The sequence below is a fragment of the Cherax quadricarinatus genome, chromosome 12, assembly GCF_038502225.1.
Source record: "Cherax quadricarinatus isolate ZL_2023a chromosome 12, ASM3850222v1, whole genome shotgun sequence".
NCBI classification, from domain to species: Eukaryota; Metazoa; Arthropoda; class Malacostraca; order Decapoda; family Parastacidae; genus Cherax; species Cherax quadricarinatus.
In genome coordinates, this window is record NC_091303.1 from 31,262,398 (window position 1) to 31,286,737 (window position 24,340).

The 24,340-nt window shown below is 41.1% G+C and overlaps 1 protein-coding gene across 2 annotated transcripts in view; it reads left to right on the forward strand.

The window, feature by feature from the left end:
• The window catches only part of LOC128696476 (lysophosphatidylserine lipase ABHD12-like), a 156,199-nt gene that overhangs the window by 121,386 nt on the left and 10,473 nt on the right, over positions 1 to 24,340 (forward strand). For both annotated transcript variants that reach the window (XM_070084304.1, XM_070084305.1), the window contains one exon: positions 23,631 to 23,792. In XM_070084304.1, coding sequence (XP_069940405.1) covers positions 23,631 to 23,792 — 162 coding nt within the window. The remainder of the gene's footprint in view (positions 1 to 23,630; positions 23,793 to 24,340) is intronic.

Below are 24,340 nucleotides of genomic sequence, written 5' to 3' on the forward strand. Positions count from 1 at the left end.
AGTTCTCTGTCCCACTGAACCTCCTGCAGGAAGTTCCTCATACCTGTATAGTCCCCCTTTTTATAGTTTGGCTTTTCCCATCCAACTCCCGTTACCCTCTCTACTTGTAATTCTACTATGTATTCAAAACACAGAACCATGTGGTCACTAGCTCCAAGGGGTCTCTCATATATGATGTCCTCAATGTCTGAACTGCTCAGGGTGAACACAGGGTCCAGTCTTGCTGGTTCATCTTCCCCTCTGTCTCTGGTAGTGTCCTTAACCCTTTGACTGTCGCACCCGTATATATACGTCTTACGAGGTACCGTGTTTGACGTATATATACTCATAAATTCTAGCGGCTTCAAATCAAGCAGGAGAAAGCTGGTAGGCCCACATGTGAGAGAATGGCTCTGTGTGGTCAGTGTGCACCATATAAAAAAAAATCCTGGAGCATGCAGTCCATAATGAGAAAAAAAAAACTCCGACCGTTTTTTTTAATTAAAATGCCGACTTTGTGGTCTATTTTCGTAGAGTATTTATAGTTGTATTCTCGTTTTCTTGGTCTCATTTGATGGAATGGAAAACATATTATAGAAATAGAGGTGATTTTGATTGATTTTACTATAAAAAGAACCTAGAAATGGAGCTCAAAGTAGGGGAAATGTTTGATTTTTGCCAATGTTCAAAAGTAAACAAATGATGCCATTGTCCAATAAATGTCCAACTAGCCATTCTAATATGTAGTCATGAATGGGTTGATGTTATTTATACAATTATTACAGTATTGCAGTAGTCTGCATAATAGTAAGTCTTCTATTTTTTGTTTGAATAAAAATTCAAAATAGAAAGCAAGAGTAATATCAGAGGGGCCTGGAGACATGACTGATGAACAAAGAAAATGTTATTTTAGAGCCAGGAATGTCTGCATTGTTCATTCTGGACCTTATTTTGAAATTGTCATATTTTTTAGTTTTTGTGAAATTGGCCAAATTGCAAATTTCTGACCACATTATTAGGTAGTTGAAATCGGTAAATAGGCAGTTTCTTGTACTCAATCGATGGAAAAAATGGAGTTCTAAAGAAATAGCTATGAGTTTGGGCGACTGGAACAAGGGAATCAGCCGAAAATAGGGCTCAAAGTGGGCGAAATCGCCGATTTGTAAACAGCACCGAGGTCGCTAACTTCGCGAGAGCATAATTCCGTCAGTTTTCCATCAAATTTCGTTTTTTTGGTGTCATTACAATCGGGAAAAGATTCTCTATCATTTCATTAGAAAAAATAATTTTTTTTTTTAAATTTTGCGACACCAGGAGACACCTCAGGATTGGGGGTTGCGACAGTCAAAGGGTTAATATGTTGATGCATAAAGTTTTCTAGTACCACGTCCATCATTTTGGCTCTCCATGTTTTGGGACCCCTGTGTGACTCCAGGTTTTCCCAGTCGATCTCCCTGTGGTTGAAATCGCCCATAACCAGTAACTTTGCTCTACTCGAGTGAGCCCTTCTTGCCACCTCGGCCAGTGTGCCCACCATTGCTCTGTTGCTCTATTCGTATTCCTCTCTTGGCCTCCTGCAGTTCTGTGGTGGATTATACATCACTGCAATGACTATCTTATGTTCTCCAAACTGAAGTATACCTACTATGTAATCCCTTCCTCCAATCTCGTTCATGCCTTCCATTTCTTCAAATCTCCATCAGTCTTTTATCAGCAGTGCAACCCCTCCTTCCCCTCTGCTCCTTCTATCTTTCCTCAGTATCTGATATCCTGGTGGGAAGATTGCATCTGTTATTGTCTCAGTGAGTTTTGTTTCTGTGACAGCTATGATGTCTGGGGACTTGTCATTGATTCTTTCGTGCCACTCCTCACATTTATTCATTATTCCATCAGCGTTCGTGTACTAAACCTTCAACTTCTTTTCTAATACTGTGATCCTGGGAGAAGATTGGGGTTGGGGGATTGGGAGCCCTGGCAGGGGCCTACTGGGGGTTGCTATGGAGATGGGGGCAGAATTCCCATAGGGGGTTGCTGTTTGGGTGGGGTTTGTGGTGTTGGGGGTGGGGGCAGAGGGATCAGTGTGTGAGTGTCGGTTTAGATTGCTCAGTTGCCTTGGGCTTGTCACTGTTGGAGTCCTTCTGTGGGTGTTTCTGGAGGGTGTGTTTGCCCTTCCACCTGCATCTGGGTTCTTCTGCTCATCTTTGTCATTTCCTCTCATTCCTCCTTTCGTTTTTATACTCTCTTTCAGTATCAACCTTTCCTCTTGTGTTCTGTCTCGATCGAGGTACACCCTCTGGTACTCTTGTTTGTCTCTCAGTCGTGCTTTCTCCTGCAGAATCATGGTTCGAGTTGATTCTGCCTGGAAAATTACTTTGAGAGGCCATTTCCGTCCCCTTGCAAACCACCCAATTCTCCGAAAATTTGCCACCTGGGTCATGTCGCCCTCACCTGTTACTTTCATGACACCTTCAATCACTTTTTTCTCCTCCTGTTTCCTTTCATCATAAGTTTCCCCTTCAACTTCATGGAGCCCATAGACAAAAACTGATCTCACCCTTTCCTCCTCCCACTGTCTCCCCCATTGCATCCTCTGAGGTGTTTTAGATCCATCCATTGAAGTGTTCCTTCCTTCAGGCCCTTCCCTAGCTGAGGCTCCTATGCTCGGTGGACTATCTTTCCTGCTCTACTGTTTCTGGCCCCTGCAGGTGTCTGTTAGAGTCTCTGCATATGTCATAGCCTCTTCGTTGTCTTCAGACCTCTCATTTGTTACTAGTGTGCTCTTCATCTTTGCCTTGGCCCCATGTGGGTCTGATAGGGCCCTTGTATGCAGTATAGCATCTATGCTTCCTCCAGGCCTCTTGTCTGTGCCTGGTGCAGAAGTTCCTGATGTTATGTCTGTACCATCATTTTTCTCTTTAAGCTGTTGCAGGTTTCTCAGTTCCTCTTCTAAGCTTCTGCTTCTATGGCTTGTTGCTCCCACTTCCTGCTCTCTGCAGCTATCCTCTCCTCCATTTTCCTGCCAAGCTCTTCTAGTTTCCTTCCCCAGACTTCCTTTTTTTGAGCTCTGCCTCCCAATCTTCCCTCCCAGGTTCCACCAGGCCCCTGGTTCTTGGCCTTCTTGGGTAACCCATTGAACCCCAGAACAAGTCTGTGAGCTTTCGAGTGTGTGTTTGTGATAGCTGAGTGTTGTAGGGAGGGGAAGGGGGGGAGGCAGGGCAGGGGAGAGAGGGATATGAGGTGGGAAGGGGGGGGACAGTGGTAGAGAGAGATTTAGGGGGTACTAGGGGATATAGGGAGGGCAGGGGAGAAGGATATGATGTGGCTTGGAGGGGGACAGCATCAGGGAGAGATTAGGGGGAGAGAGAGAGGGAGAGGCTCATGGTGGTTACAGCAGCCATTGTTGTTGTTACCAGGGTACAACAAGGTTGTTTTCAGGGTACAAGGTCTGCCACTGCTGCTTTATGTTGTCTGCCACTGCTGTTTCATGTTGTCTGCCACTGCTGTTTCATGTTGTCTGCCACTGCTGCTTCATGTTGTCTGCCACTGCTGTTTCATGTTGTCTGCCACTGCTGCTTCATGATGTCTGCCACTGCTGCTTCATGTCTGCATCTGCTGTTTCATGTTGTCTGCCACTGCTGCTTCATGATGTTTGCCACCGCTGCTTCATGATGTTTGCCACTGCTGCTTCATGTTGTCTGCCACTGCTGCTTCATGTTGTCTGCCACTGCTACCTCATGATGTCCGCTCCCACTTTTGCTAGCGTGTTGAAGAGCTTTCCAGTATGTGAAGGTTGAGGGTCAGTGCCAATCGGACAGGTACCGGACGGTAACGTCATTTGTTTACTCTTGAACATCGTCAAAGAATCAAACATTTCTGCTGCTTTGAGCTCATTTTCAAGGTACTTTTCATTATGAAACCAATCAAAATCATATCTATTTCTATAATATATCTTCCATTCTATAAAATGAGACCAAAAAAACGAGAATACAACCATAAAAGCCACATGAAAATATACCACTAATGGGAGGCTAATGGCTGAGAAGTGAACTCCATTATTTATGGTCTGATTTCTTTCATTTTTGGTGTATGTTAAGAAGCATCTTTCCATCATACATTGCCCAAGTTTCGATAAGATAGTCCAACAAACAAAAACTAAGATCAAAATCCCTAGATCAAGAGCAAGAGCCCCTCACCAACATCAAGGAACCTCCCTTGAGGCCCGCTCACATCTGGAAATTTCGCTCGCGTCTGGAAGCAAAAAATCGACTGAGCAACTGCTCGTATCTGGAAAAACTCACACATGCGTGCACTCGTAAATAGAGGTTCCACTGTATTTAACATGTTTACTGAGGTTCTCCATGGGGAAATGGAACAGAATTCTTCCTCCGTATGCCATGCGTGTCGTAAGAGGCTACTAAAATGCCAGGAGCAAGGGGCCAGTAACCCCTTCTCCTGTATATACAGTAGGGCCACACTTATACGGCAGGTTAGGTTCCAGGCTACCGCTGTAAAGTGGAAACACCCTTTTTTTCCCTTATAAATGCATACAAATACATATACTAGATAACAAGTTTACACTAATGTATACACCTACCATCCGACTTATGGCCTGCTTAACATACGATGACTCGATTTACGACCGTGTTTTTTATGCCAAATTTCTGGGAAATAAACAAGTGTTTGTGTTGCACACAGTGTTTATCCTAAACTTTACAGTATAAAATACAGTACAGTGGTCCCTCGTTTTTCGTAATTAATCCGTTCCTGGAGGAGCTACTATAAACGAAATTTACGATTTGCGAATCAATTTTCCCCATAAGAAATATAATGTAAATACAATTAATCTGTTCCTGACACCCAGAAGTATTAAAACAAAAAAAAATTTTACATGAAATATACATGTAGTACATAAACAATACAATGGGAAATGATGAATAAAACATTAACAGCATAACACTTACCTTTATTGGAGATTCTTCTTAGTGTATGGGAGACTGGAGGAGGAGGAGAGAGATTGGATTGTTTACAGTTTGGAAGGGGAATCCCCTTCCAGCAACACCTCAGGTACCAATTGCTTCTCTTCTCTGTTTCTTAATGCCACTAGGACCACCTTGAGAGTCACTCTAGTCCTGTCTCGCAAAGTAACTGTGGAGAGAGCTCTGTTTCTGGCGTCTAACACTTCCCTAAAATGGCCCAAGACTTTGTCACTGTACATATTTCTCACCTTCTTTACCACAGGCTTGGCACTAGGAGCTTTCTTTGGAGCCATGGTAGCTTATTTAGTACTTGCAAGCACTAAAATGAGTGGAATATTATGAAATATTTCCTATTAGCACTTGAGGGGACCTTCACTCACTGGTAAACAATGTCAGACTGGCTGGGTAGGGAGGCCGCCTTGGCTCACACTGTGCGTACGCGTCCCGGACGAACTACTATTCGCGAGTCAACCTATGAAAAGTGAGTCCATGTTTATACGAAAATACCCCTATGATTGGCGAAATTTACGATTACCGAGAACTACGAAAAGCGAGGGACCACTGTACTAACAACATAAAAAGTAAAGTAAAACATGAAATACCAAAATAAAACAATAAAATAAAGTCATTACAAAAATGTTATGTTGATATTCAGTAGTAAAGTTCGACTTACGTCCATTTCAACTTACGACCGAACTCGGTCGTAAGTCGGATGGTAGGTGTATTAAGTTAGCAATAGAACTAGGCATCAAAAAACAATAAGTACAATACACACATAGTGCACTCATTACTTAGCATAAAATATTTATAGTCTTAATCTAGGGTGAGATGAGTAGTATTTATTGTAAGAAATCAAGTGTGGTATGTATGGTAGTTAACTGGGCTACCATACCAGACCACCCCACCCACACATACTATTCTATGATATTTAAGCATCCCAGAGTGATAAAATGCATACACAGTTCACTCATTACTTACCTTAAAATATATGTAGTCTTAATGTAGGGTCATGGGTGAGTAAACGAGATAAAACGAATAAATGAGAGAGAGAGAGAGAATGAGTACACGAGGAAGGACAAGCACAGAGTTATGTAAACAAACCAGGCGAACACCAGTTTTGTAAACAAACAAAGTGTACACGTCTGGTTTGTGTACAAGTTACATTGTGTACAAGTTGTCTCTACATTGATATGGTAGAATAAATAAAGAAGAACACTCCCATTCTCATGTAACACCGTTTTTAGAAGAAATGACGCTCTGAGTGAAGGCAATGGAAATAAGTCACTCTGTCTGACTTTTTTTGGGTTATCCTAGGTTCTCTACACATATGCTGTTATGTATGATAATCTATGTAACTTTATTTGTGTATACCTGAATAAACTTACATACATACGAAAGGAATAATTTTCTACAGTTACCCCCAGTAACAACAACAATTAACCATCTCAGACCACTAATTACCCAACAAAAGGCTGCAGTTAGAATGATAACAAATTCTCACTACAGGCAGCACACTCCACCAATATTCAATACACTAAACCTACTCACCATACAAAACATCCATACTTATTACTGCACCTATTACATACATAGAACACTTAACTCTGATATTAACCCTCCCCTCAAACATCTCCTTGCCAACCTCAACAGAACACATGACCATAACACAAGGCACAGATCACTCTTTGATGTTCCTCGTGTTCATCTCACACTATGCAAAAACTCAATGCACATAAAAGGCCCTAAAATCTGGAATTCATTACCTGTAAATATAAAAGAAACACTACCTGTTTATAAATTCAAGTCTCTACTCAAAGATCACTTACTCACCCAAAACCAAATAAATACTGAATAACTGAACCTTATAAATTGTATATCTTAAATGTTTCTCACAATTATATCACATAAATGTTAAACCTAAAACCGAATCTAACTTTATTATTTTTAAATACACTACCTTACAGAATCCTTCATATGACCTGTCTTTGTAATACTCACTTGTGCTTTATAGTAATCTGTTTACATTAATGTTTTATCACTGACTTCATCATTGCTTAGTTAATCTTAAGTTAATTTTAAGCCAGCCCGTAATGCTATGCATAGTATAAGTGGCTTTGGCATACTGCTCTTATCTGTATTTTTTTTTTTTGTACCTCTGTATGTGTGCACAAATTTATAATAAATAAATAAATAAAATAAATAAATAAATAAATAAATATGTTAGATTAGAGAAAATGTTATTCTTGCTGTCACTTGTACAAGTTATCTGGCTATGACATCTAATATTTATGTTTATTTATTCTATTGTGGGGTGTATTTATCATCTTTATATGTTATGTATCGTGTTTATTATATAATTTTGAAAAAAATATCATGGATGGATTAATGAAAATGTGTATATTAACGTAATATATGACATTTAATGAGACTCGGTGATTATTATTATTATTATTATCATTTCTAATATGGCATCATTTGTGCAAGTCGTCTGGCTACCACATCTCATTTTTTTTTATTAGCACACTGGCCGATTCCCACCAAGGCAGGGTGGCCCGAAAAAGAAAAGCTTTCACCATCATTCACTCCATCACTGTCTTGCCAGAAGGGTGCTTTACACTACAGTTTTTAAACTGCAACATTAACACCCCTCCTTCAGAGTGCAGGCACTGTACTTCCCATCTCCAGGACTCAAGTCCGGCCTGCCGGTTTCCCTGAATATCTTCATAAATGTTACTTTGCTCACACTCCAACAGCACGTCAAATATTTAAAACCATTTGTCTCCAGTCACTCCTATCAAAAACGCTCACGCATGCCCGCTGGAAGTCCAAGCCCCTCGCACACAAAACCTCCTTTAACCCCTCTCTCCAACCTTTCCTAGGCCGACCCCTACCCCGCCTTCCTTCCACTTCAGACTGATACGCTCTTGAAGTCATTCTGTTTCGCTCCATTCTCTCTACATGTCCGAACCACCTCAGCAACCTTTCCTCAGCCCTCTGGACAACAGTTTTGGCAATCCCGCACCTCCTCCTAACTTCCAAACTACGAATTCTCTGCATTATATTCACACCACACATTGCCCTCAGACATGACATCTCCACTGCCTCCAGCCTTCTCCTCACTGCAACATTCATCACCCATGCTTCACACCCATATAAGAGCATTGGTAAAACTGTACTCTCATACATTCCCCTCTTTGCCTCCAAAGACAAAGTTCTTTGTCTCCACAGACTCCTAAGTGCACCGCTCACCCTTTTCCCCTCATCAGTTCTATGATTCACCTCATCTTTCACAGATCCATCCGCTGACACGTCCACTCCCAAATATCTGAATACATTCACCTCCTCCATACTCTCTCCCTCCATTCTGATATCCAATCTTTCATCACCTAATCTTTTTGTTATCCTCATAACCTTACTCTTTCCTGTATTCACTTTTAATTTTCTTCTTTTACATACCCTACCAAATTCATCCACCTGTCAGCATAGCTGCTGATCCCTGTATTCCCTGTATTATGTAGCATAGCATATTAGTATCATCCATGTGCTTTAGATACGAGATCCCTTGTAGGCCTGTGGCTTTGTGTGATGTCACGGGATGCAGATGTGTAGGCTCATACCTCTGCCCCGCTCTCACTAGGCGGCAGACCATTCAGCAGACAGGCAAGGCAGCTGGGCTCCATCCCTCACCATCTCAGTCTGACAATATATAGTTACCATCCAACAAGTGTGTCTACCTTCAACCTACGATATCTCCATTAAAGAACCCTTATGATACACCAACCTCTGCAACTTCTCTTCCAAATCTCCCAAGAGCACAGTGTCATCAGCAAAGAGCAGCTGTGGCAACTCCTACTTTATGTGTGATTATCTTTTAACTCCACGCCTCTTGCCAAGACCCTCGCATTTACTTCACTTACAATTATTTTTTTTATTATCACACCGGCCGATTCCCACCAAGGCAGGGTGGCCCGAAAAAGAAAAACTTTCACCATCATTCACTCCATCACTGTCTTGCCAGAAGGGTGCTTTACACTACAGTTTTTAAACTGCAACATTAACACCCCTCCTTCAGAGTGCAGGCACTGTACTTCCCATCTCCAGGACTCAAGTCCGGCCTGCCGGTTTCCCTGAATCCCTTCATAAATGTTACTTTGCTCACACTCCAACAGCACGTCAAGTATTAAAAACCATTTGTCTCCATTCACTCCTATCAAACACGCTCACGCATGCCTGCTGGAAGTCCAAGCCCCTCGCACACAAAACCTCCTTTACCCCCTCCCTCCAACCCTTCCTAGGCCGACCCCTACCCCGCCTTCCTTCCACTACAGACTGATACACTCTTGAAGTCATTCTGTTTCGCTCCATTCTCTCTACATGTCCGAACCACCTCAACAACCCTTCCTCAGCCCTCTGGACAACAGTTTTGGTAATCCCGCACCTCCTCCTAACTTCCAAACTACGAATTCTCTGCATTATATTCACACCACACATTGCCCTCAGACATGACATCTCCACTGCCTCCAGCCTTCTCCTCGCTGCAACATTCATCACCCACGCTTCACACCCATATAAGAGCGTTGGTAAAACTATACTCTCATACATTCCCCTCTTTGCCTCCAAGGACAAAGTTCTTTGTCTCCACAGACTCCTAAGTGCACCACTCACTCTTTTTCCCTCATCAATTCTATGATTCACCTCATCTTTCATAGACCCATCCGCTGACACGTCCACTCCCAAATATCTGAATACGTTCACCTCCTCCATACTCTCTCCCTCCAATCTGATATTCAATCTTTCATCACCTAATCTTTTTGTTATCCTCATAACCTTACTCTTTCCTGTATTCACCTTTAATTTTCTTCTTTTGCACACCCTACCAAATTCATCCACCAATCTCTGCAACTTCTCTTCAGAATCTCCCAAGAGCACAGTGTCATCAGCAAAGAGCAGCTGTGACAACTCCCACTTTGTGTGTGATTCTTTATCTTTTAACTCCACGCCTCTTGCCAAGACCCTCGCATTTACTTCTCTTACAACCCCATCTATAAATATATTAAACAACCACGGTGACATCACACATCCTTGTCTAAGGCCTACTTTTACTGGGAAAAAATTTCCCTCTTTCCTACATACTCTAACTTGAGCCTCACTATCCTCGTAAAAACTCTTCACTGCTTTCAGTAACCTACCTCCTACACCATACACTTGCAACATCTGCCACATTGCCCCCCTATCCACCCTGTCATACGCCTTTTCCAAATCCATAAATGCCACAAAGACCTCTTTAGCCTTATCTAAATACTGTTCACTTATATGTTTCACTGTAAACACCTGGTCCACACACCCCCTACCTTTCCTAAAGCCTCCTTGTTCATCTGCTATCCTATTCTCCGTCTTACTCTTAATTCTTTCAATTATAACTCTACCATACACTTTACCAGGTACACTCAACAGACTTATCCCCCTATAATTTTTGCACTCTCTTTTATCCCCTTTGCCTTTATACAAAGGAACTATGCATGCTCTCTGCCAATCCCTAGGTACCTTACCCTCTTCCATACATTTATTAAATAATTGCACCAACCACTCCAAAACTATATCCCCACCTGCTTTTAACATTTCTATCTTTATCCCATCAATCCCGGCTGCCTTACCCCCTTTCATTTTACCTACTGCCTCACGAACTTCCCCCACACTCACAACTGGCTCTTCCTCACTCCTACAAGATGTTATTCCTCCTTGCCCTATACACGAAATCACAGCTTCCCTATCTTCATCAACATTTAACAATTTCTCAAAATATTCCTTCCATCTTCCCAATACCTCTAACTCTCCATTTAATAACTCTCCTCTCCTATTTTTAACTGACAAATCCATTTTTTCTCTAGGCTTTCTTAACTTGTTAATCTCACTCCAAAACTTTTTCTTATTTTCAACAAAATTTGTTGATAACATCTCACCCACTCTCTCATTTGCTCTCTTTTTACATTGCTTCACCACTCTCTTAACTTCTCTCTTTTTCTCCATATACTCTTCCCTCCTTGCATCACTTCTACTTTGTAAAAACTTCTCATATGCTAACTTTTTCTCCCTTACTACTCTCTTTACATCATCATTCCACCAATCGCTCCTCTTCCCTCCTGCACCCACTTTCCTGTAACCACAAACTTCTGCTGAACACTCTAACACTACATTTTTAAACCTACCCCATACCTCTTCGACCCCATTGCCTATGCTCTCATTAGCCCATCTATCCTCCAATAGCTGTTTATATCTTACCCTAACTGCCTCCTCTTTTAGTTTATAAACCTTCACCTCTCTCTTCCCTGATGCTTCTATTCTCCTTGTATCCCATCTACCTTTTACTCTCAGTGTAGCTACAACTAGAAAGTGATCTGATATATCTGTGGCCCCTCTATAAACATGTACATCCTGAAGTCTACTCAACAGTCTTTTATCTACCAATACATAATCCAACAAACTACTGTCATTTCGCCCTACATCATATCGTGTATACTTATTTATCCTCTTTTTCTTAAAATATGTATTACCTATAACTAAACCCCTTTCTATACAAAGTTCAATCAAAGGGCTCCCATTATCATTTACACCTGGCACCCCAAACTTACCTACCACACCCTCTCTAAAAGTTTCTCCTACTTTAGCATTCAAGTCCCCTACCACAATTACTCTCTCACTTGGTTCAAAGGCTCCTATACATTCACTTAACATCTCCCAAAATCTCTCTCTCTCCTCTGCATTCCTCTCTTCTCCAGGTGCATACACGCTTATTATGACCCACTTCTCGCATCCAACCTTTACTTTAATCCACATAATTCTTGAATTTACACATTCATATTCTCTTTTCTCCTTCCATAACTGATCATTTAACATTACTGCTACCCCTTCCTTTGCTCTAACTCTCTCAGATACTCCAGATTTAATCCCATTTATTTCCCCCCACTGAAACTCTCCTACCCCCTTCAGCTTTGTTTCGCTTAGGGCCAGGACATCCAACTTCTTTTCATTCATAACATCAGCAATCATCTGTTTCTTGTCATCCGCACTACATCCACGCACATTTAAGCAACCCAGTTTTATAAAGTTTTTCTTCTTCTCTTTTTTAGTAATTGTATACAGGAGAAGGGGTTACTAGCCCATTGCTCCCGGCATTTTAGTCGCCTCATACGACACGCATGGCTTACGGAGGAAAGATTCTTTTCCACTTCCCCATGGACAATAGAAGAAATAAAAAAGAACAAGAGCTATTTAGAAAAAGGAGAAAAACCTAGATGTATGTATATATATATATGCATGTGCGTGTCTGTGAAGTGTGACCAAAGTGTAAGTAGGAGTAGCAAGATATCCCTGTTATCTTAGCGTGTTTATGAGACAGAAAAAGAGACCAGCAATCCTACCATCATGCAAAACAGTTACAGGTTTTTGTTTCACAGTCATCTGGCAGGACGGTAGTACTTCCCTGGGTGGTTGCTGTCTACCAACCTACTACCTATAACCCCATCTATAAATATATTAAACAACCACGGTGACATCACACATCCTTGTCTAAGGCCTACTTTTACTGGGAAATAATCTCCCTCTTTCCTACATACTCTAACTTGAGCCTCACTTTCCTTGTAAAAACTCTTCACTGCTTTCAGTAACCTACCTCCTATACCATACACCTGCAACGTCTGCCACATTGCCCCCCTATCCACCCTGTCATATGCCTTTTCCAAATCCATAAATGCCACAAAAACCTCTTTAGCCTTATCTAAATACTGTTCACTTATATGTTTCACTGTAAACACCTGGTCCACACACCCCCTACCTTTCCTAAAGCCTCCTTGTTCATCTGCTATCCTATTCTCCGTCTTACTCTTAATTCTTTCAATAATAACTCTATCATACACTTTACCAGGTATACTCAACAGACTTCTTTCTTTCTTTCAACACACCGGCCGTATCCCACTGAGGCGGGGTAGCCCAAAAGGAAAAACAAAAGCTTCTCCTTTTAAATTTAGTAATATATACAGGAGAAGGGGTTACTAGACCCTTGCTCCTGGCATTTTAGTCGCCTCTTACAACACGCATGGCTTACGGAGGAAGAATTCTGTTCCACTTCCCCATGGAGGACTCAACAGACTTATTTTATTATTTATTATCACACTGGCCGATTCCCACCAAGGCAGGGTGGCCCGAAAAAGAAAAACTTTCACCATCATTCACTCCATCACTGTCTTGCCAGAAGGGTGCTTTACACTACAGTTTTTAAACTGCAACATTAACACCCCTCCTTCAGAGTGCAGGCACTGTACTTCCCATCTCCAGGACTCAAGTCCGGCCTGCCGGTTTCCCTGAACCCCTTCATAAATGTTACTTTGCTCACACTCCAACAGCACGTCAAGTATTAAAAACCATTCATCTCCATTCACTCCTATCAAACACGCTCACGCACGCCTGCTGGAAGTCCAAGCCCCTCGCACACAAAACCTCCTTTACCCCCTCCCTCCAACCTTTCCTAGGCCAACCCCTATCCCGCCTTTCTTCCACTACAGACTGATACACTCTTGAAGTCATTCTGTCTCGCTCCATTCTCTCTACATGTCTGAACCACCTCAACAACCCTTCCTCAGCCCTCTGGACAACAGTTTTGGTAATCCCGCACCTCCTCCTAACTTCCAAACTATGAATTCTCTGCATTATATTCACACCACACATTGCCCTCAGACATGACATCTCCACTGCCTCCAGCCTTCTCCTCGCTGCAACATTCATCACCCATGCTTCACACCCATATAAGAGCGTTGGTAAAACTATACTCTCATACATTCCCCTCTTTGCCTCCAAGGACAAAGTTCTTTGTCTCCACAGACTCCTAAGTGCACCACTCACCCTTTTCCCCTCATCAATTCTATGATTCACCTCATCCTTCATAGACCCATCCGCTGACACGTCCACTCCCAAATATCTGAATACATTCACCTCCTCCATACTCTCTCCCTCCAATCTGATATCCAATCTTTCATCACCTAATCCTTTTGTTATCCTCATAACCTTACTCTTTCCTGTATTCACTTTTAATTTTCTTCTTTTGCACGCCCTACCAAATTCATCCACCAATCTCTGCAACTTCTCATCAGAATCTCCCAAGAGCACAGTGTCATCAGCAAAGAGCAACTGTGACAACTCCCACTTTATGTGTGATTCTTTATCTTTTAACTCCACGCGTCTTGTCAAGACCCTCGCATTTACTTCTCTCACAACCCGATCTATAAATATATTAAACAACCATGGTGACATCACACATCCTTGTCTAAGGCCTACTTTTACTGGGAAATAATTTCCCTCTTTCCTACACACTCTAACTTGAGCCTCACTATCCTTGTAAAAACTCTTCACTGCTTTCAGTAACCTACCTCTTACACCATACACCTGCAACATCTGCCACATTGCCCCCCTATCCACCCTGTCATATGCCTTTTCCAAATCCATAAATGCCACAAAGACCTCTTTAGCCTTATCTAAATACTGTTCACTTATATGTTTCACTGTAAACACCTGATCCACACACCCCCTACCTTTCCTAAAGCCTCCTTGTTCATCTGCTATCCTATTCTCTGTCTTGCTCTTAATTCTTTCAATAATAACTCTACCATACACTTTACCAGGTATACTCAACAGACTTATCCCCCTATAATTTTTGCACTCTCTTTTGTCCCCTTTGCCTTTATACAAAGGAACTATGCATGCTCTCTGCCAATCCCTAGGCACCTTACCCTCTTCCATACATTTATTAAATGATAACACCAACCACTCCAAAACTATATCCCCACCTGCTTTTAACATTTCTATCTTTATCCCATCAATCTCGGCTGCTTTACCCCCTTTCATTTTACCTACTGCCTCACGAACTTGCCCCACACTCACAACTGGCTCTTCCTCACTCCTACAAGATGTTATTCCTCCTTGCCCTATACACGAAATCACAGATTCCCTATATTCATCAACATTTAACAATTCCTCAAAATATTCCCTCCATCTTCCCAATACCTCTAACTCTCCATTTAATAACTCTCCTCTCCTATTTTTAACTGACAAATCCATTTGTTCTCTAGGATTCCTTAACTTGTTAATCTCACTCCAAAACTTTTTCTTATTTTCAACAAAATTTGTTGATAACATCTCACCCACTCTCTCATTTGCTCTCTTTTTACATTGCTTCACCACTCTCTTAACCTCGCTCTTTTTCTCCACATACTCTTCCCTCCTTGCATCACTTCTACTTTGTAAAAACTTCTCATATGCTAACTTTTTCTCCCTTACTATTCTCTTTATATCATCATTCCACCAATCGCTCCTCTTCCCTCCCGCACCCACTTTCCTGTAACCACAAACTTCTGCTGAACACTCTAACACTACATTTTTAAACCTAGCCCATACCTCTTCGACCCCATTGCCTATGCTCTCATTAGCCCATCTATCCTCCAATAGCTGTTTATATTTTACCCTAACTGCCTCCTCTTTTAGTTTATAAATCTTCACCTCTCTTTTCCCTGATGCTTCTATTCTCCTTGTACCCCATCTACCTTTTACTCTCAGTGTAGCTACAACTAAAAAGTGATCTGATATATCTGTGGCCCCTCTATAAACATGTACATCCTGAAGTCTACTCAACAGTCTTTTATCTACCAATACATAATCCAACAAACTACTGTCATTTTGCCCTACATCATATCTTGTATACTTATTTATCCTCTTTTTCTTAAAATATGTATTACCTATAACTAAACCCCTTTCTATACAAAGTTCAATCAAAGGGCTCCCATTATCATTTACACCTGGCACCCCAAACTTACCTACCACACCCTCTCTAAAAGTTTCTCCTACTTTAGCATTTAGGTCCCCTACAACAATTACTCTCTCACTTGGTTCAAAGGCTCCTATACATTCACTTAACATCTCCCAAAATCTCTCTCTCTCCTCTGCATTCCTCTCTTCTCCAGGTGCATACACGCTTATTATGACCCACTTCTCGCATCCAACCTTTACTTTAATCCACATAATTCTTGCATTTACACATTCATATTCTCTTTTCTCCTTCCATAACTGATCATTCAACATTACTGCTACCCCTTCCTTTGCTCTAACTCTCTCAGATACTCCAGATTTAATCCCATTTATTTCCCCCCACCGAAACTCCCCTACCCCCTTCAGCTTTGTTTTGCTTAGGGCCAGGACATCCAACTTCTTTTCATTCATAACATCAGCAATCATCTGTTTCTTGTCATCCGCACTACATCCACGCACATTCAAGCATCCCAGTTTTATAAAGTTTTTCTTCTTCTCTTTTTTAGTAAATGTTTACAGGAGAAGGGGTTACTAGCCCATTGCTCCCGGCATTTTAGTTGCCTCATACGACACGCATGGCTTACGGAGGAAAGATTCTTTTCCACTTCCCCATGGACAATAGAAGAAATAAAGAAGAACAAGAGCTATTTAGAAAAAGGGGAAAAACCTAGATGTATGTATATATATATGCATGTGCGTGTCTGTGAAGTGTGACCAAAGTGTAAGTAGGAGTAGCAAGATATCCCTGTTATCTTGCATGTTTATGAGACAGAAAAAGAAACCAGCAATCCTACCATCATGCAAAACAGTTTCAGGTTTCTGTTTCACAGTCATCTGGCAGGATGGTAGTACTTCCCTGGGTGGTTGCTGTCTACCAACCTACCAACCTGTCTACCAACCTACAAATTTAGTAATATATACAGAAGGGGTTACTAGACCCTTGCTCCTGGCATTTTAGTCGCCTCTTACAACACGCATGGCTTACGGAGGAAGAATTCTGATCCACTTCCCCATGGAGGACTCAACAGACTTATCCTCCTGTAATTTTTGCACTCTCTTTTGTCCCCTTTGCCTTTATACAAAGGAACTATGCATGCTCTCTGCCAATCCCTAGGCACCTTACCCTCTTCCATACATTTATTAAATGATAACACCAACCACTCCAAAACTATATCCCCACCTGCTTTTAACATTTCTATCTTTAGCCCATCAATCTCGGCTGCTTTACCCCCTTTCATTTTACCTACTGCCTCACGAACTTGCCCCACACTCACAACTGGCTCTTCCTCACTCCTACAAGATGTTATTCCTCCTTGCCCTATACACGAAATCACAGATTCCCTATATTCATCAACATTTAACAATTCCTCAAAATATTCCCTCCATCTTCCCAATACCTCTAACTCTCCATTTAATAACTCTCCTCTCCTATTTTTAACTGACAAATCCATTTGTTCTCTAGGCTTCCTTAACTTGTTAATCTCACTCCAAAACTTTTTCTTATTTTTAACAAAATTTGTTGATAACATCTCACCCACTCTCTCATTTGCTCTCTTTTTACATTGCTTCACCACTCTCTTAACCTCTCTCTTTTTCTCCACATACTCTTCCCTCCTTGCATCACTTCTACTTTGTAAAAACTTCTCATATGCTAACTTTTTCTCCCTTACTATTCTCTTTACATCATCATTCCACCAATCGCTCCTCTTCCCTCCCGCACCCACTTTCCTGTAACCACAAACTTCTGCTGAACACTCTAACACTACATTTTTAAACCTAGCCCATACCTCTTCGACCCCATTGCCTATGCTCTCATTAGCCCATCTATCCTCCAATAGCTGTTTATATTTTACCCTAACTGCCTCCTCTTTTAGTTTATAAATCTTCACCTCTCTTTTCCCTGATGCTTCTATTCTCCTTGTATCCCATCTACCTTTTACTCTCAGTGTAGCTACAACTAAAAAGTGTTCTGATATATCTGTGGCCCCTCTATAAACATGTACATCCTGAAGTCTACTCAACAGTCTTTTATCTACCAATACATAATCCAACAAACTACTGTCATTTTGCCCTACATCATATCTTGTATACTTATTTATCCTCTTTTTCTTAAAATATGTATTACCTATAGCTAAACCCCTTTCTATACAAAGTTCAATCAAAGGGCTCCCATTATCATTTACACCTGGCACCCCAAACTCACCTACCACACCCTCTCATATTTCTGTTTATTTATTTTACTGTGGGGTGTATTTATCATCTTTATATGTTATGCATCGTGTTTATTATATAATTTTGAAAAAATATCATAGATGGATTAATGAAAATGTGTATATTAACGTAATATATGACATTTAAATGAGACTCAGTGACTATTATTATCATTACTAATATGACTTCTCTAGATATAAGACACTCTTACTGATTTTAATGTGTACCTGCATGTCAGCACAGTATGTAAGTTTATTTAGGTACAGGTATACATAAGTGCATATAATTATCAGAGTATATATAAAATATGAAATAACTTTTAAAAACACTTGAAATTTTGGAGTTTCCAGACATAATGGAGAGACTTAGTGCTTACGGATCTCACAGAGAATGTAAACAAACCAGGTGGGGCATGGTGACCGTATTAGAAAGTCAGGTGGTGGGAGCCGTATAGCGAGCTTTGATCATAATTTGAAATGACAGTATTAGCGGAACGCCATAAAGCGGGGCCCTACTGTATTAATGTAAAAGGAGAAACTTTCATTTTTCCTTTTGGGCCACCCCACTTTGGTGGGATACCACCAGTGTGTTGAAAGAAGAACTTTACTGAGTATACCAGGTAAAGTGTATGCTAGGGTTATTATTGAAAGAATTAGAGGTAAGACAGAGAGCAGGATTGCAGATGAGCAAGGAGGCTATTGAGTGGGTAGAGGATGTGTATATCAAGTGTTTACATTGAAACTTATATGTGAACAGTATTTAGATAAAGGTAGGGAAGTTTTATTTGCGTTTATGGATTTAGAAAAGACATATGATAGAGTGGATAGGGGAGCAATGTGGCAGATGTTGCAAGTGTATGGAACAGGTAGTAAGTTACTAAATGCTGTAAAGAGTTTTTATGAGGATAGTGAGGCTCAGGTTAGGGTGTGTAGGAGAGAGGGAGATTACTTCCCGGTAAAAGTAGGTCTTAGACAAGGATGTGTAATGTCACCATGATTGTTTAACATATTTATATAGGAGTTGTAAAAGAAGTAAATGCTAGGGTGTAGGGGAGAGGGGTGGGATAAAATTATGAAGAATCAAATACAAAATAGGAGTTGACACAGTTGCAAAGGTTAGTGGACGAGTTTGGGAGGGTGTGTAAAGGTAGAAAGTTGAAAGTGAATATAGATAAGAATAAGGTGATGAGGGTATCAGACAATTTAGATAAAGAAAAGTTGGATAACACATTGGAGAGAGGGAGTATGGAAGAAGTGAATGTTTTCAGATATTTGAGAGTTGACTTGTCAGCGGATGGGTTTATGAGGGATGAGGTAAACCATATACAGTGGACCCCCGGTTAACGATCACCTCCAAATGCGACCAATTATGTAAGTGTATTTATTTAAGTGCGTTTGTACGTGTATGTTTGGGGGTCTGAAATGGACTAATCTACTTCACAATATTCCTTATGGGAAAAAATTCGGTCAGTACTGGCACCTGAACATACTACTGGAATGAAAAAAGTTCGTTAACCGGGGGTCCACTGTAATTGATGAAGGAAAAAAAAGGTGAGTGGTGCATTGAGGTATATGTGCAAACAAAGAACATTATCTGTGGAGGCAAAGAAAGGAATGTACGAGAGTATAGTGGTACCAATGCTCTTATGTGGGTGTGAGCTTGGGTTGTACATGCTGCAGTGAGGAGGCAGCTGGAGGCAGTGGAGATGTCCTGTCTAAGGGCAATGTTTGGTGCAAATATTATGCAGAGAATTCGTAGTGTGGAAATTTGGAGGCGTGGAGTTACCTAGGGATTGGCAGAGAGCATGCATAGTTCCTTTGTATAAAGGCAAAGGGGACAAAAGAGAGTGTAAAAATTATAAGGGAATAAGTCTGTTGAGTATACCTGGTAAAGTATATGGTAGAGTTATTATTGATAGAATTATGAGTAAGTGGGAGAGCAGGATATCAGATGAACAAGGAGGCTTTACGAAAGGTAAGGGGGTGTAGACCAAGTATTTGCAGTGAAACACATAGGTGAACAGTATTTGGATAAGGGTAAAGAGGTTTTTGTGGCATTTATGGATTTGAAAAAGGCATATGATAGGGTGGATAAGGGGTCAGTGTGGCAGATGTTGCAAATATGTAGAGAAGTGAATGCTCGGGTGTTGGCAAGAGGTGTGGGGTTAAAAGATAAAGAATCTAACACAAAGTAGGAGTTGTCACATTGGCTCTTTGCTGATGACACTGTGCTTTTGGGAGATTCTGAAGAGAAGTTGCAAAAGTTGGTTGATGAGTTTGGTAGGGTATGTAAAAGAAGGAAGTTAAAAGTGAGTATAGGAAAGAATAAGGTGATGAGGATCACAAAAAATTAGGCAATAGAAGATTAGATATGAGATTGGAGGGAGAGAGTATGGAGGAGGTGAATGTCTTCAGATATTTGGGAGTGGACATATCAGCAGATGGGTCTATGAACGATGAGGTGAATCATAGAATTGACGAGGGGGAAAAGGTGAGTGGTGCACTGAGGAGTCTGTGGAGACATAGAACTTGATCCATGAAAGCGAAGAGGGGAATTTATGAGAGTACAGTGGACCCCCGGTTCACATTATTAATCCGTTCCTGAGAGCTCATTGTAAAGCAAAATTATCGGAAAGCAAATAAATTTTCCCCATAAGAAATAATGGAAATCAAATTAATCCGTGCAAGACACCCAAAACTATGAAAAAAAAAAACTTTTACCACATGAAATATTAAGTTTAATGCAATAGAATAATTATAATAACAATAGAATAATCACAATAGAATAAATGACACTTACCTTTAATGAAGATCTGGTGATGATTGATGGGATGGGAGGAGGGGAGAGTGTTGAACCTATTGTTTAGAAGGAGAATCCCCCCTCCATTAGGACTTGAGGTAGCAAGTCCTTTTCCGGGGTTACTTCCCTTCTTCTTTTAATGCCACTAGGACCAGCTTGAGAGTCACTGGATTTCTGTCGCACAACATATCTGTCCATAGAGGCCTGTACCTCTCGTTCCTTTATGACTTTCCTAAAGTGGTTCACAACATTGTCAGTGTACAGGTTGCCAACACGGCTTGCAATAGCTGTGTCAGGATGATTTTCATCATACTATGTATGCCACTACGATTCTTAAATCTTTCAAACCAACCTTTGCTGGCCTTAAATTCACTCACATCACCACTAGTTGCAGGCATTTTTCTAATTAAATCCTCATGCAACTGCCTAGCCTTTTCACAAATGATCGCTTGAGACATGCTATCTCCTACTATCTGTTTTTCATTTATCCACACCAATAACAGTCTCTCAACATTTTCTAACACTTGCGATCGCTGTTTTGTAATCACAGTTGCACCTTTTGCAAGAACAGCTTCCTTGATTGCCGTTTTCCTGCTCACTATAGTAGAGATGGTTGATTGGGATTTACTATACAACTTGGCCAGGTCCGACACACGCACTCCACTTTCATACTTTGCAATTATCTCTTTCTTCATTTCAATAGTCATTAGCACCCTTGGTCTTGATGGGTTGGCACTAGAAGCTTTCTTGGGGCCCATGGTGACTTATTTTGCAGAAACAAGCACCAAAGAGTGATAATATAGATAATATGGAATGTACCGAATGTATCCTTAGATGCACGCACACTGGCTGGCTTGTAAACAGTGGCACACACGGGGCAGTTCAGGCCACACATGGACACGTCTCGTACGAATCGTATCGCATACCGGGTTTTGTAACGGGAACCGAGGCAAATTTTTTGCGATATAATGCTTCGGATACCGGATTTATCGGATACCGATGACTTCGCGAACCGGGGGTCCACTGTATAGTTATACCAACACTCTTGTATGGGTGCGAGGCATGGGTTGTGAATGTTGCAACAAAGAGAAGACTGGAGCCAGTGGAGATGTCATGTCTGAAGGCAATGTGTGGTGTGAACATAATGCAGCGAATCCATTGTTTGGAGATTAGGAGGAGGTATGGGATTACGAAAACTGTTATCCAGAGGGCTGAGGATGGGTTATTGAGATGGTTTGGACATGTAGAGAGGATGGAACGAAATAGAATGACTTCAAGAGTATCCAAATCTGGAGTGGAGGGAGGGTGGGGTAAGGGTCAGCCTAAAAAACGTTGGAGGGAGGAGGTAAAGGAGGTTTTGTGTGCGAGGGGCTTGGACTTCCAGCAAGCGTGTGTGAGCGTGTTAGACAGGAGCAAATGGAGACAAATGGTTTTTAGGACTTGACATACTGTTGGAGTGTAAGCAAGGTAACATGAAGGGATTCAGGGAAATCAGCAGGCTGGACCTGAGTTCTGGAGACGGAAAGTACAGTGCCAGCACTCTGAAGGAGGGGTGTTAATGCTGCAATTTTATAACTGTAGTGTCATGCCTCCGGCAAGACAGTGATGAAGTGAATGATGAAAGTTTTTCTTTTTTGGGCCACCCTGCTTTGGTGGGACACGGCCGATGTGTTAATAAAAAATAAAGTAAAATAAATCTATTGGGGAAGGAAGGCAGGGTAGGGGTTGTCCCTGAAAAGGCTAGAGGGAGGGGGTAAAGGAGGTTTTGTGGGTGAGGGGCTTGGACTTCCAGCAAGCTTGTGTGAGTGTGTTAGATAAGAATGAATGGAGACAAATGGGTTTTGGGACCTGACGATCTGTTGGAGTGTGATCAGGATAATATTTTGTGAAGGGATTCAGGGAAACCGGTTAGCCAGGCTTGAGTCCTGGAAATGAGAAGTACAATGCCTGCACTTTAAAGGAAGGATTTAGGATATTGGCAGTTTGGAGGGACGTCTAAACTGTCATATCTGAGTGACTCTGCAAAGACAGTGATTCTGTATGAGTGATGGTGAAAGTGTTGAATGATGATGAAAATTTTTTCTTTCTTTTTGGGGTTTTCTTTCTTTTTGGGTCACCCTGCCTCAGTTGGAAACGGCTGACATGTTAAAAAAAAAAATGTATACATGCATGCATATGTAGAATCGAGGATTTTTATTGTCAGTCACAGATATAGGCTTCAGTATTCAGTATTGTACTGTGTATAAGTGTCCCTTGTTTTATGCCTTAGATGTGGTCTAAGCCCAGGACAGCTGTACAGAGCACAGTCAGGCCATAAATATTCAATTCCACTTAATAAAAATCTTCAATATGATTTGTGAACTGCTTCCCGTGCATACATTGAGTGTATAATGCATTCAATATACATATTCAGTGATACCTGGAGAGAGTTCCGGGGGTCAACGCCCCCGCGGCCCGGTCTGTGACCAGGCCTCCTGGTAGAAATAGAAAATTGTATAATACAGTAAACCCTTAAATGAATGGAGCCCTGTGACAAATTTTCAATACAATAAACAGACTATTTTTCCATACAAAGCTCAGTACAACAGATTAAGTTCACTGAATGGGGCATTTGCCTTTTAGCATTACTATAGTGTGTCTGGTAGACTCCCCATATGCTGAACCAAGGTCGCTGCATAGGTCATTTGTCTTTTATGGCTTTTGTCTGTTTAAGTTAATCATGGAAAATCAGTTTCATAAATTTGATGCATCATACTTTCAGGTCAGTGACCTTTATAGCAAAAAAAAAAATTTACTTTTTAACACTACTTTCAGATATTTCGTAAAATGCCAAAGTTCGAGTGGTTGTTCCTGAATCCTCTGGCAAAATCAGGTATCGACTTTCGTAGTGATGACCACATTGCACATGTACAGGCACCAGTTCTTATACTACATGCTGAGGATGACCTTGTTGTACCTTATACATTAGGTCGAAAGGTCAGTTGTGCTGCTGTATCACAAATTATATATTCTGTGCTATATTTTGACTAGTACTGTATATTTATAGTGAATAAATATTGAGAGTTATTATTCAAAGTTATTACTGAAAGAATTATGAGTTAGACGGAGAGCAGGAGAGCAGATGAACAAGGAGGCATTAGGAAAGGTAGGGGATGTGTAGACCAATGGTTTGCAGTGAAACATATAGGTGAATAGTATTTAGATAAGAGTAAACAGGTTTTTGTGGCAGTTATGGATTTGGAAAAGGCATATGATAGGGTGGATAGGGGGGCAATGTGGAAGATGCTGCAGATGTATGGAATAGGAGGTAGGTTACTGAAAGCGGTGAAAAGTTTTTATGAGGATTGTGAGGCTCAGGTTAGAGTATGTAGGCGAGAAGGAGATTTTTTTTCCCAGTAAAAGTAGACCTTAGACAGGGATGTGTGATGTCACCATGGTTGTTCAATATATTTATAGATGGAATTGTAAGAGAAGTGAATGCTTAGGGTGAAAAGATAAAGAATCTAACACAAAGTGGGAGTTGT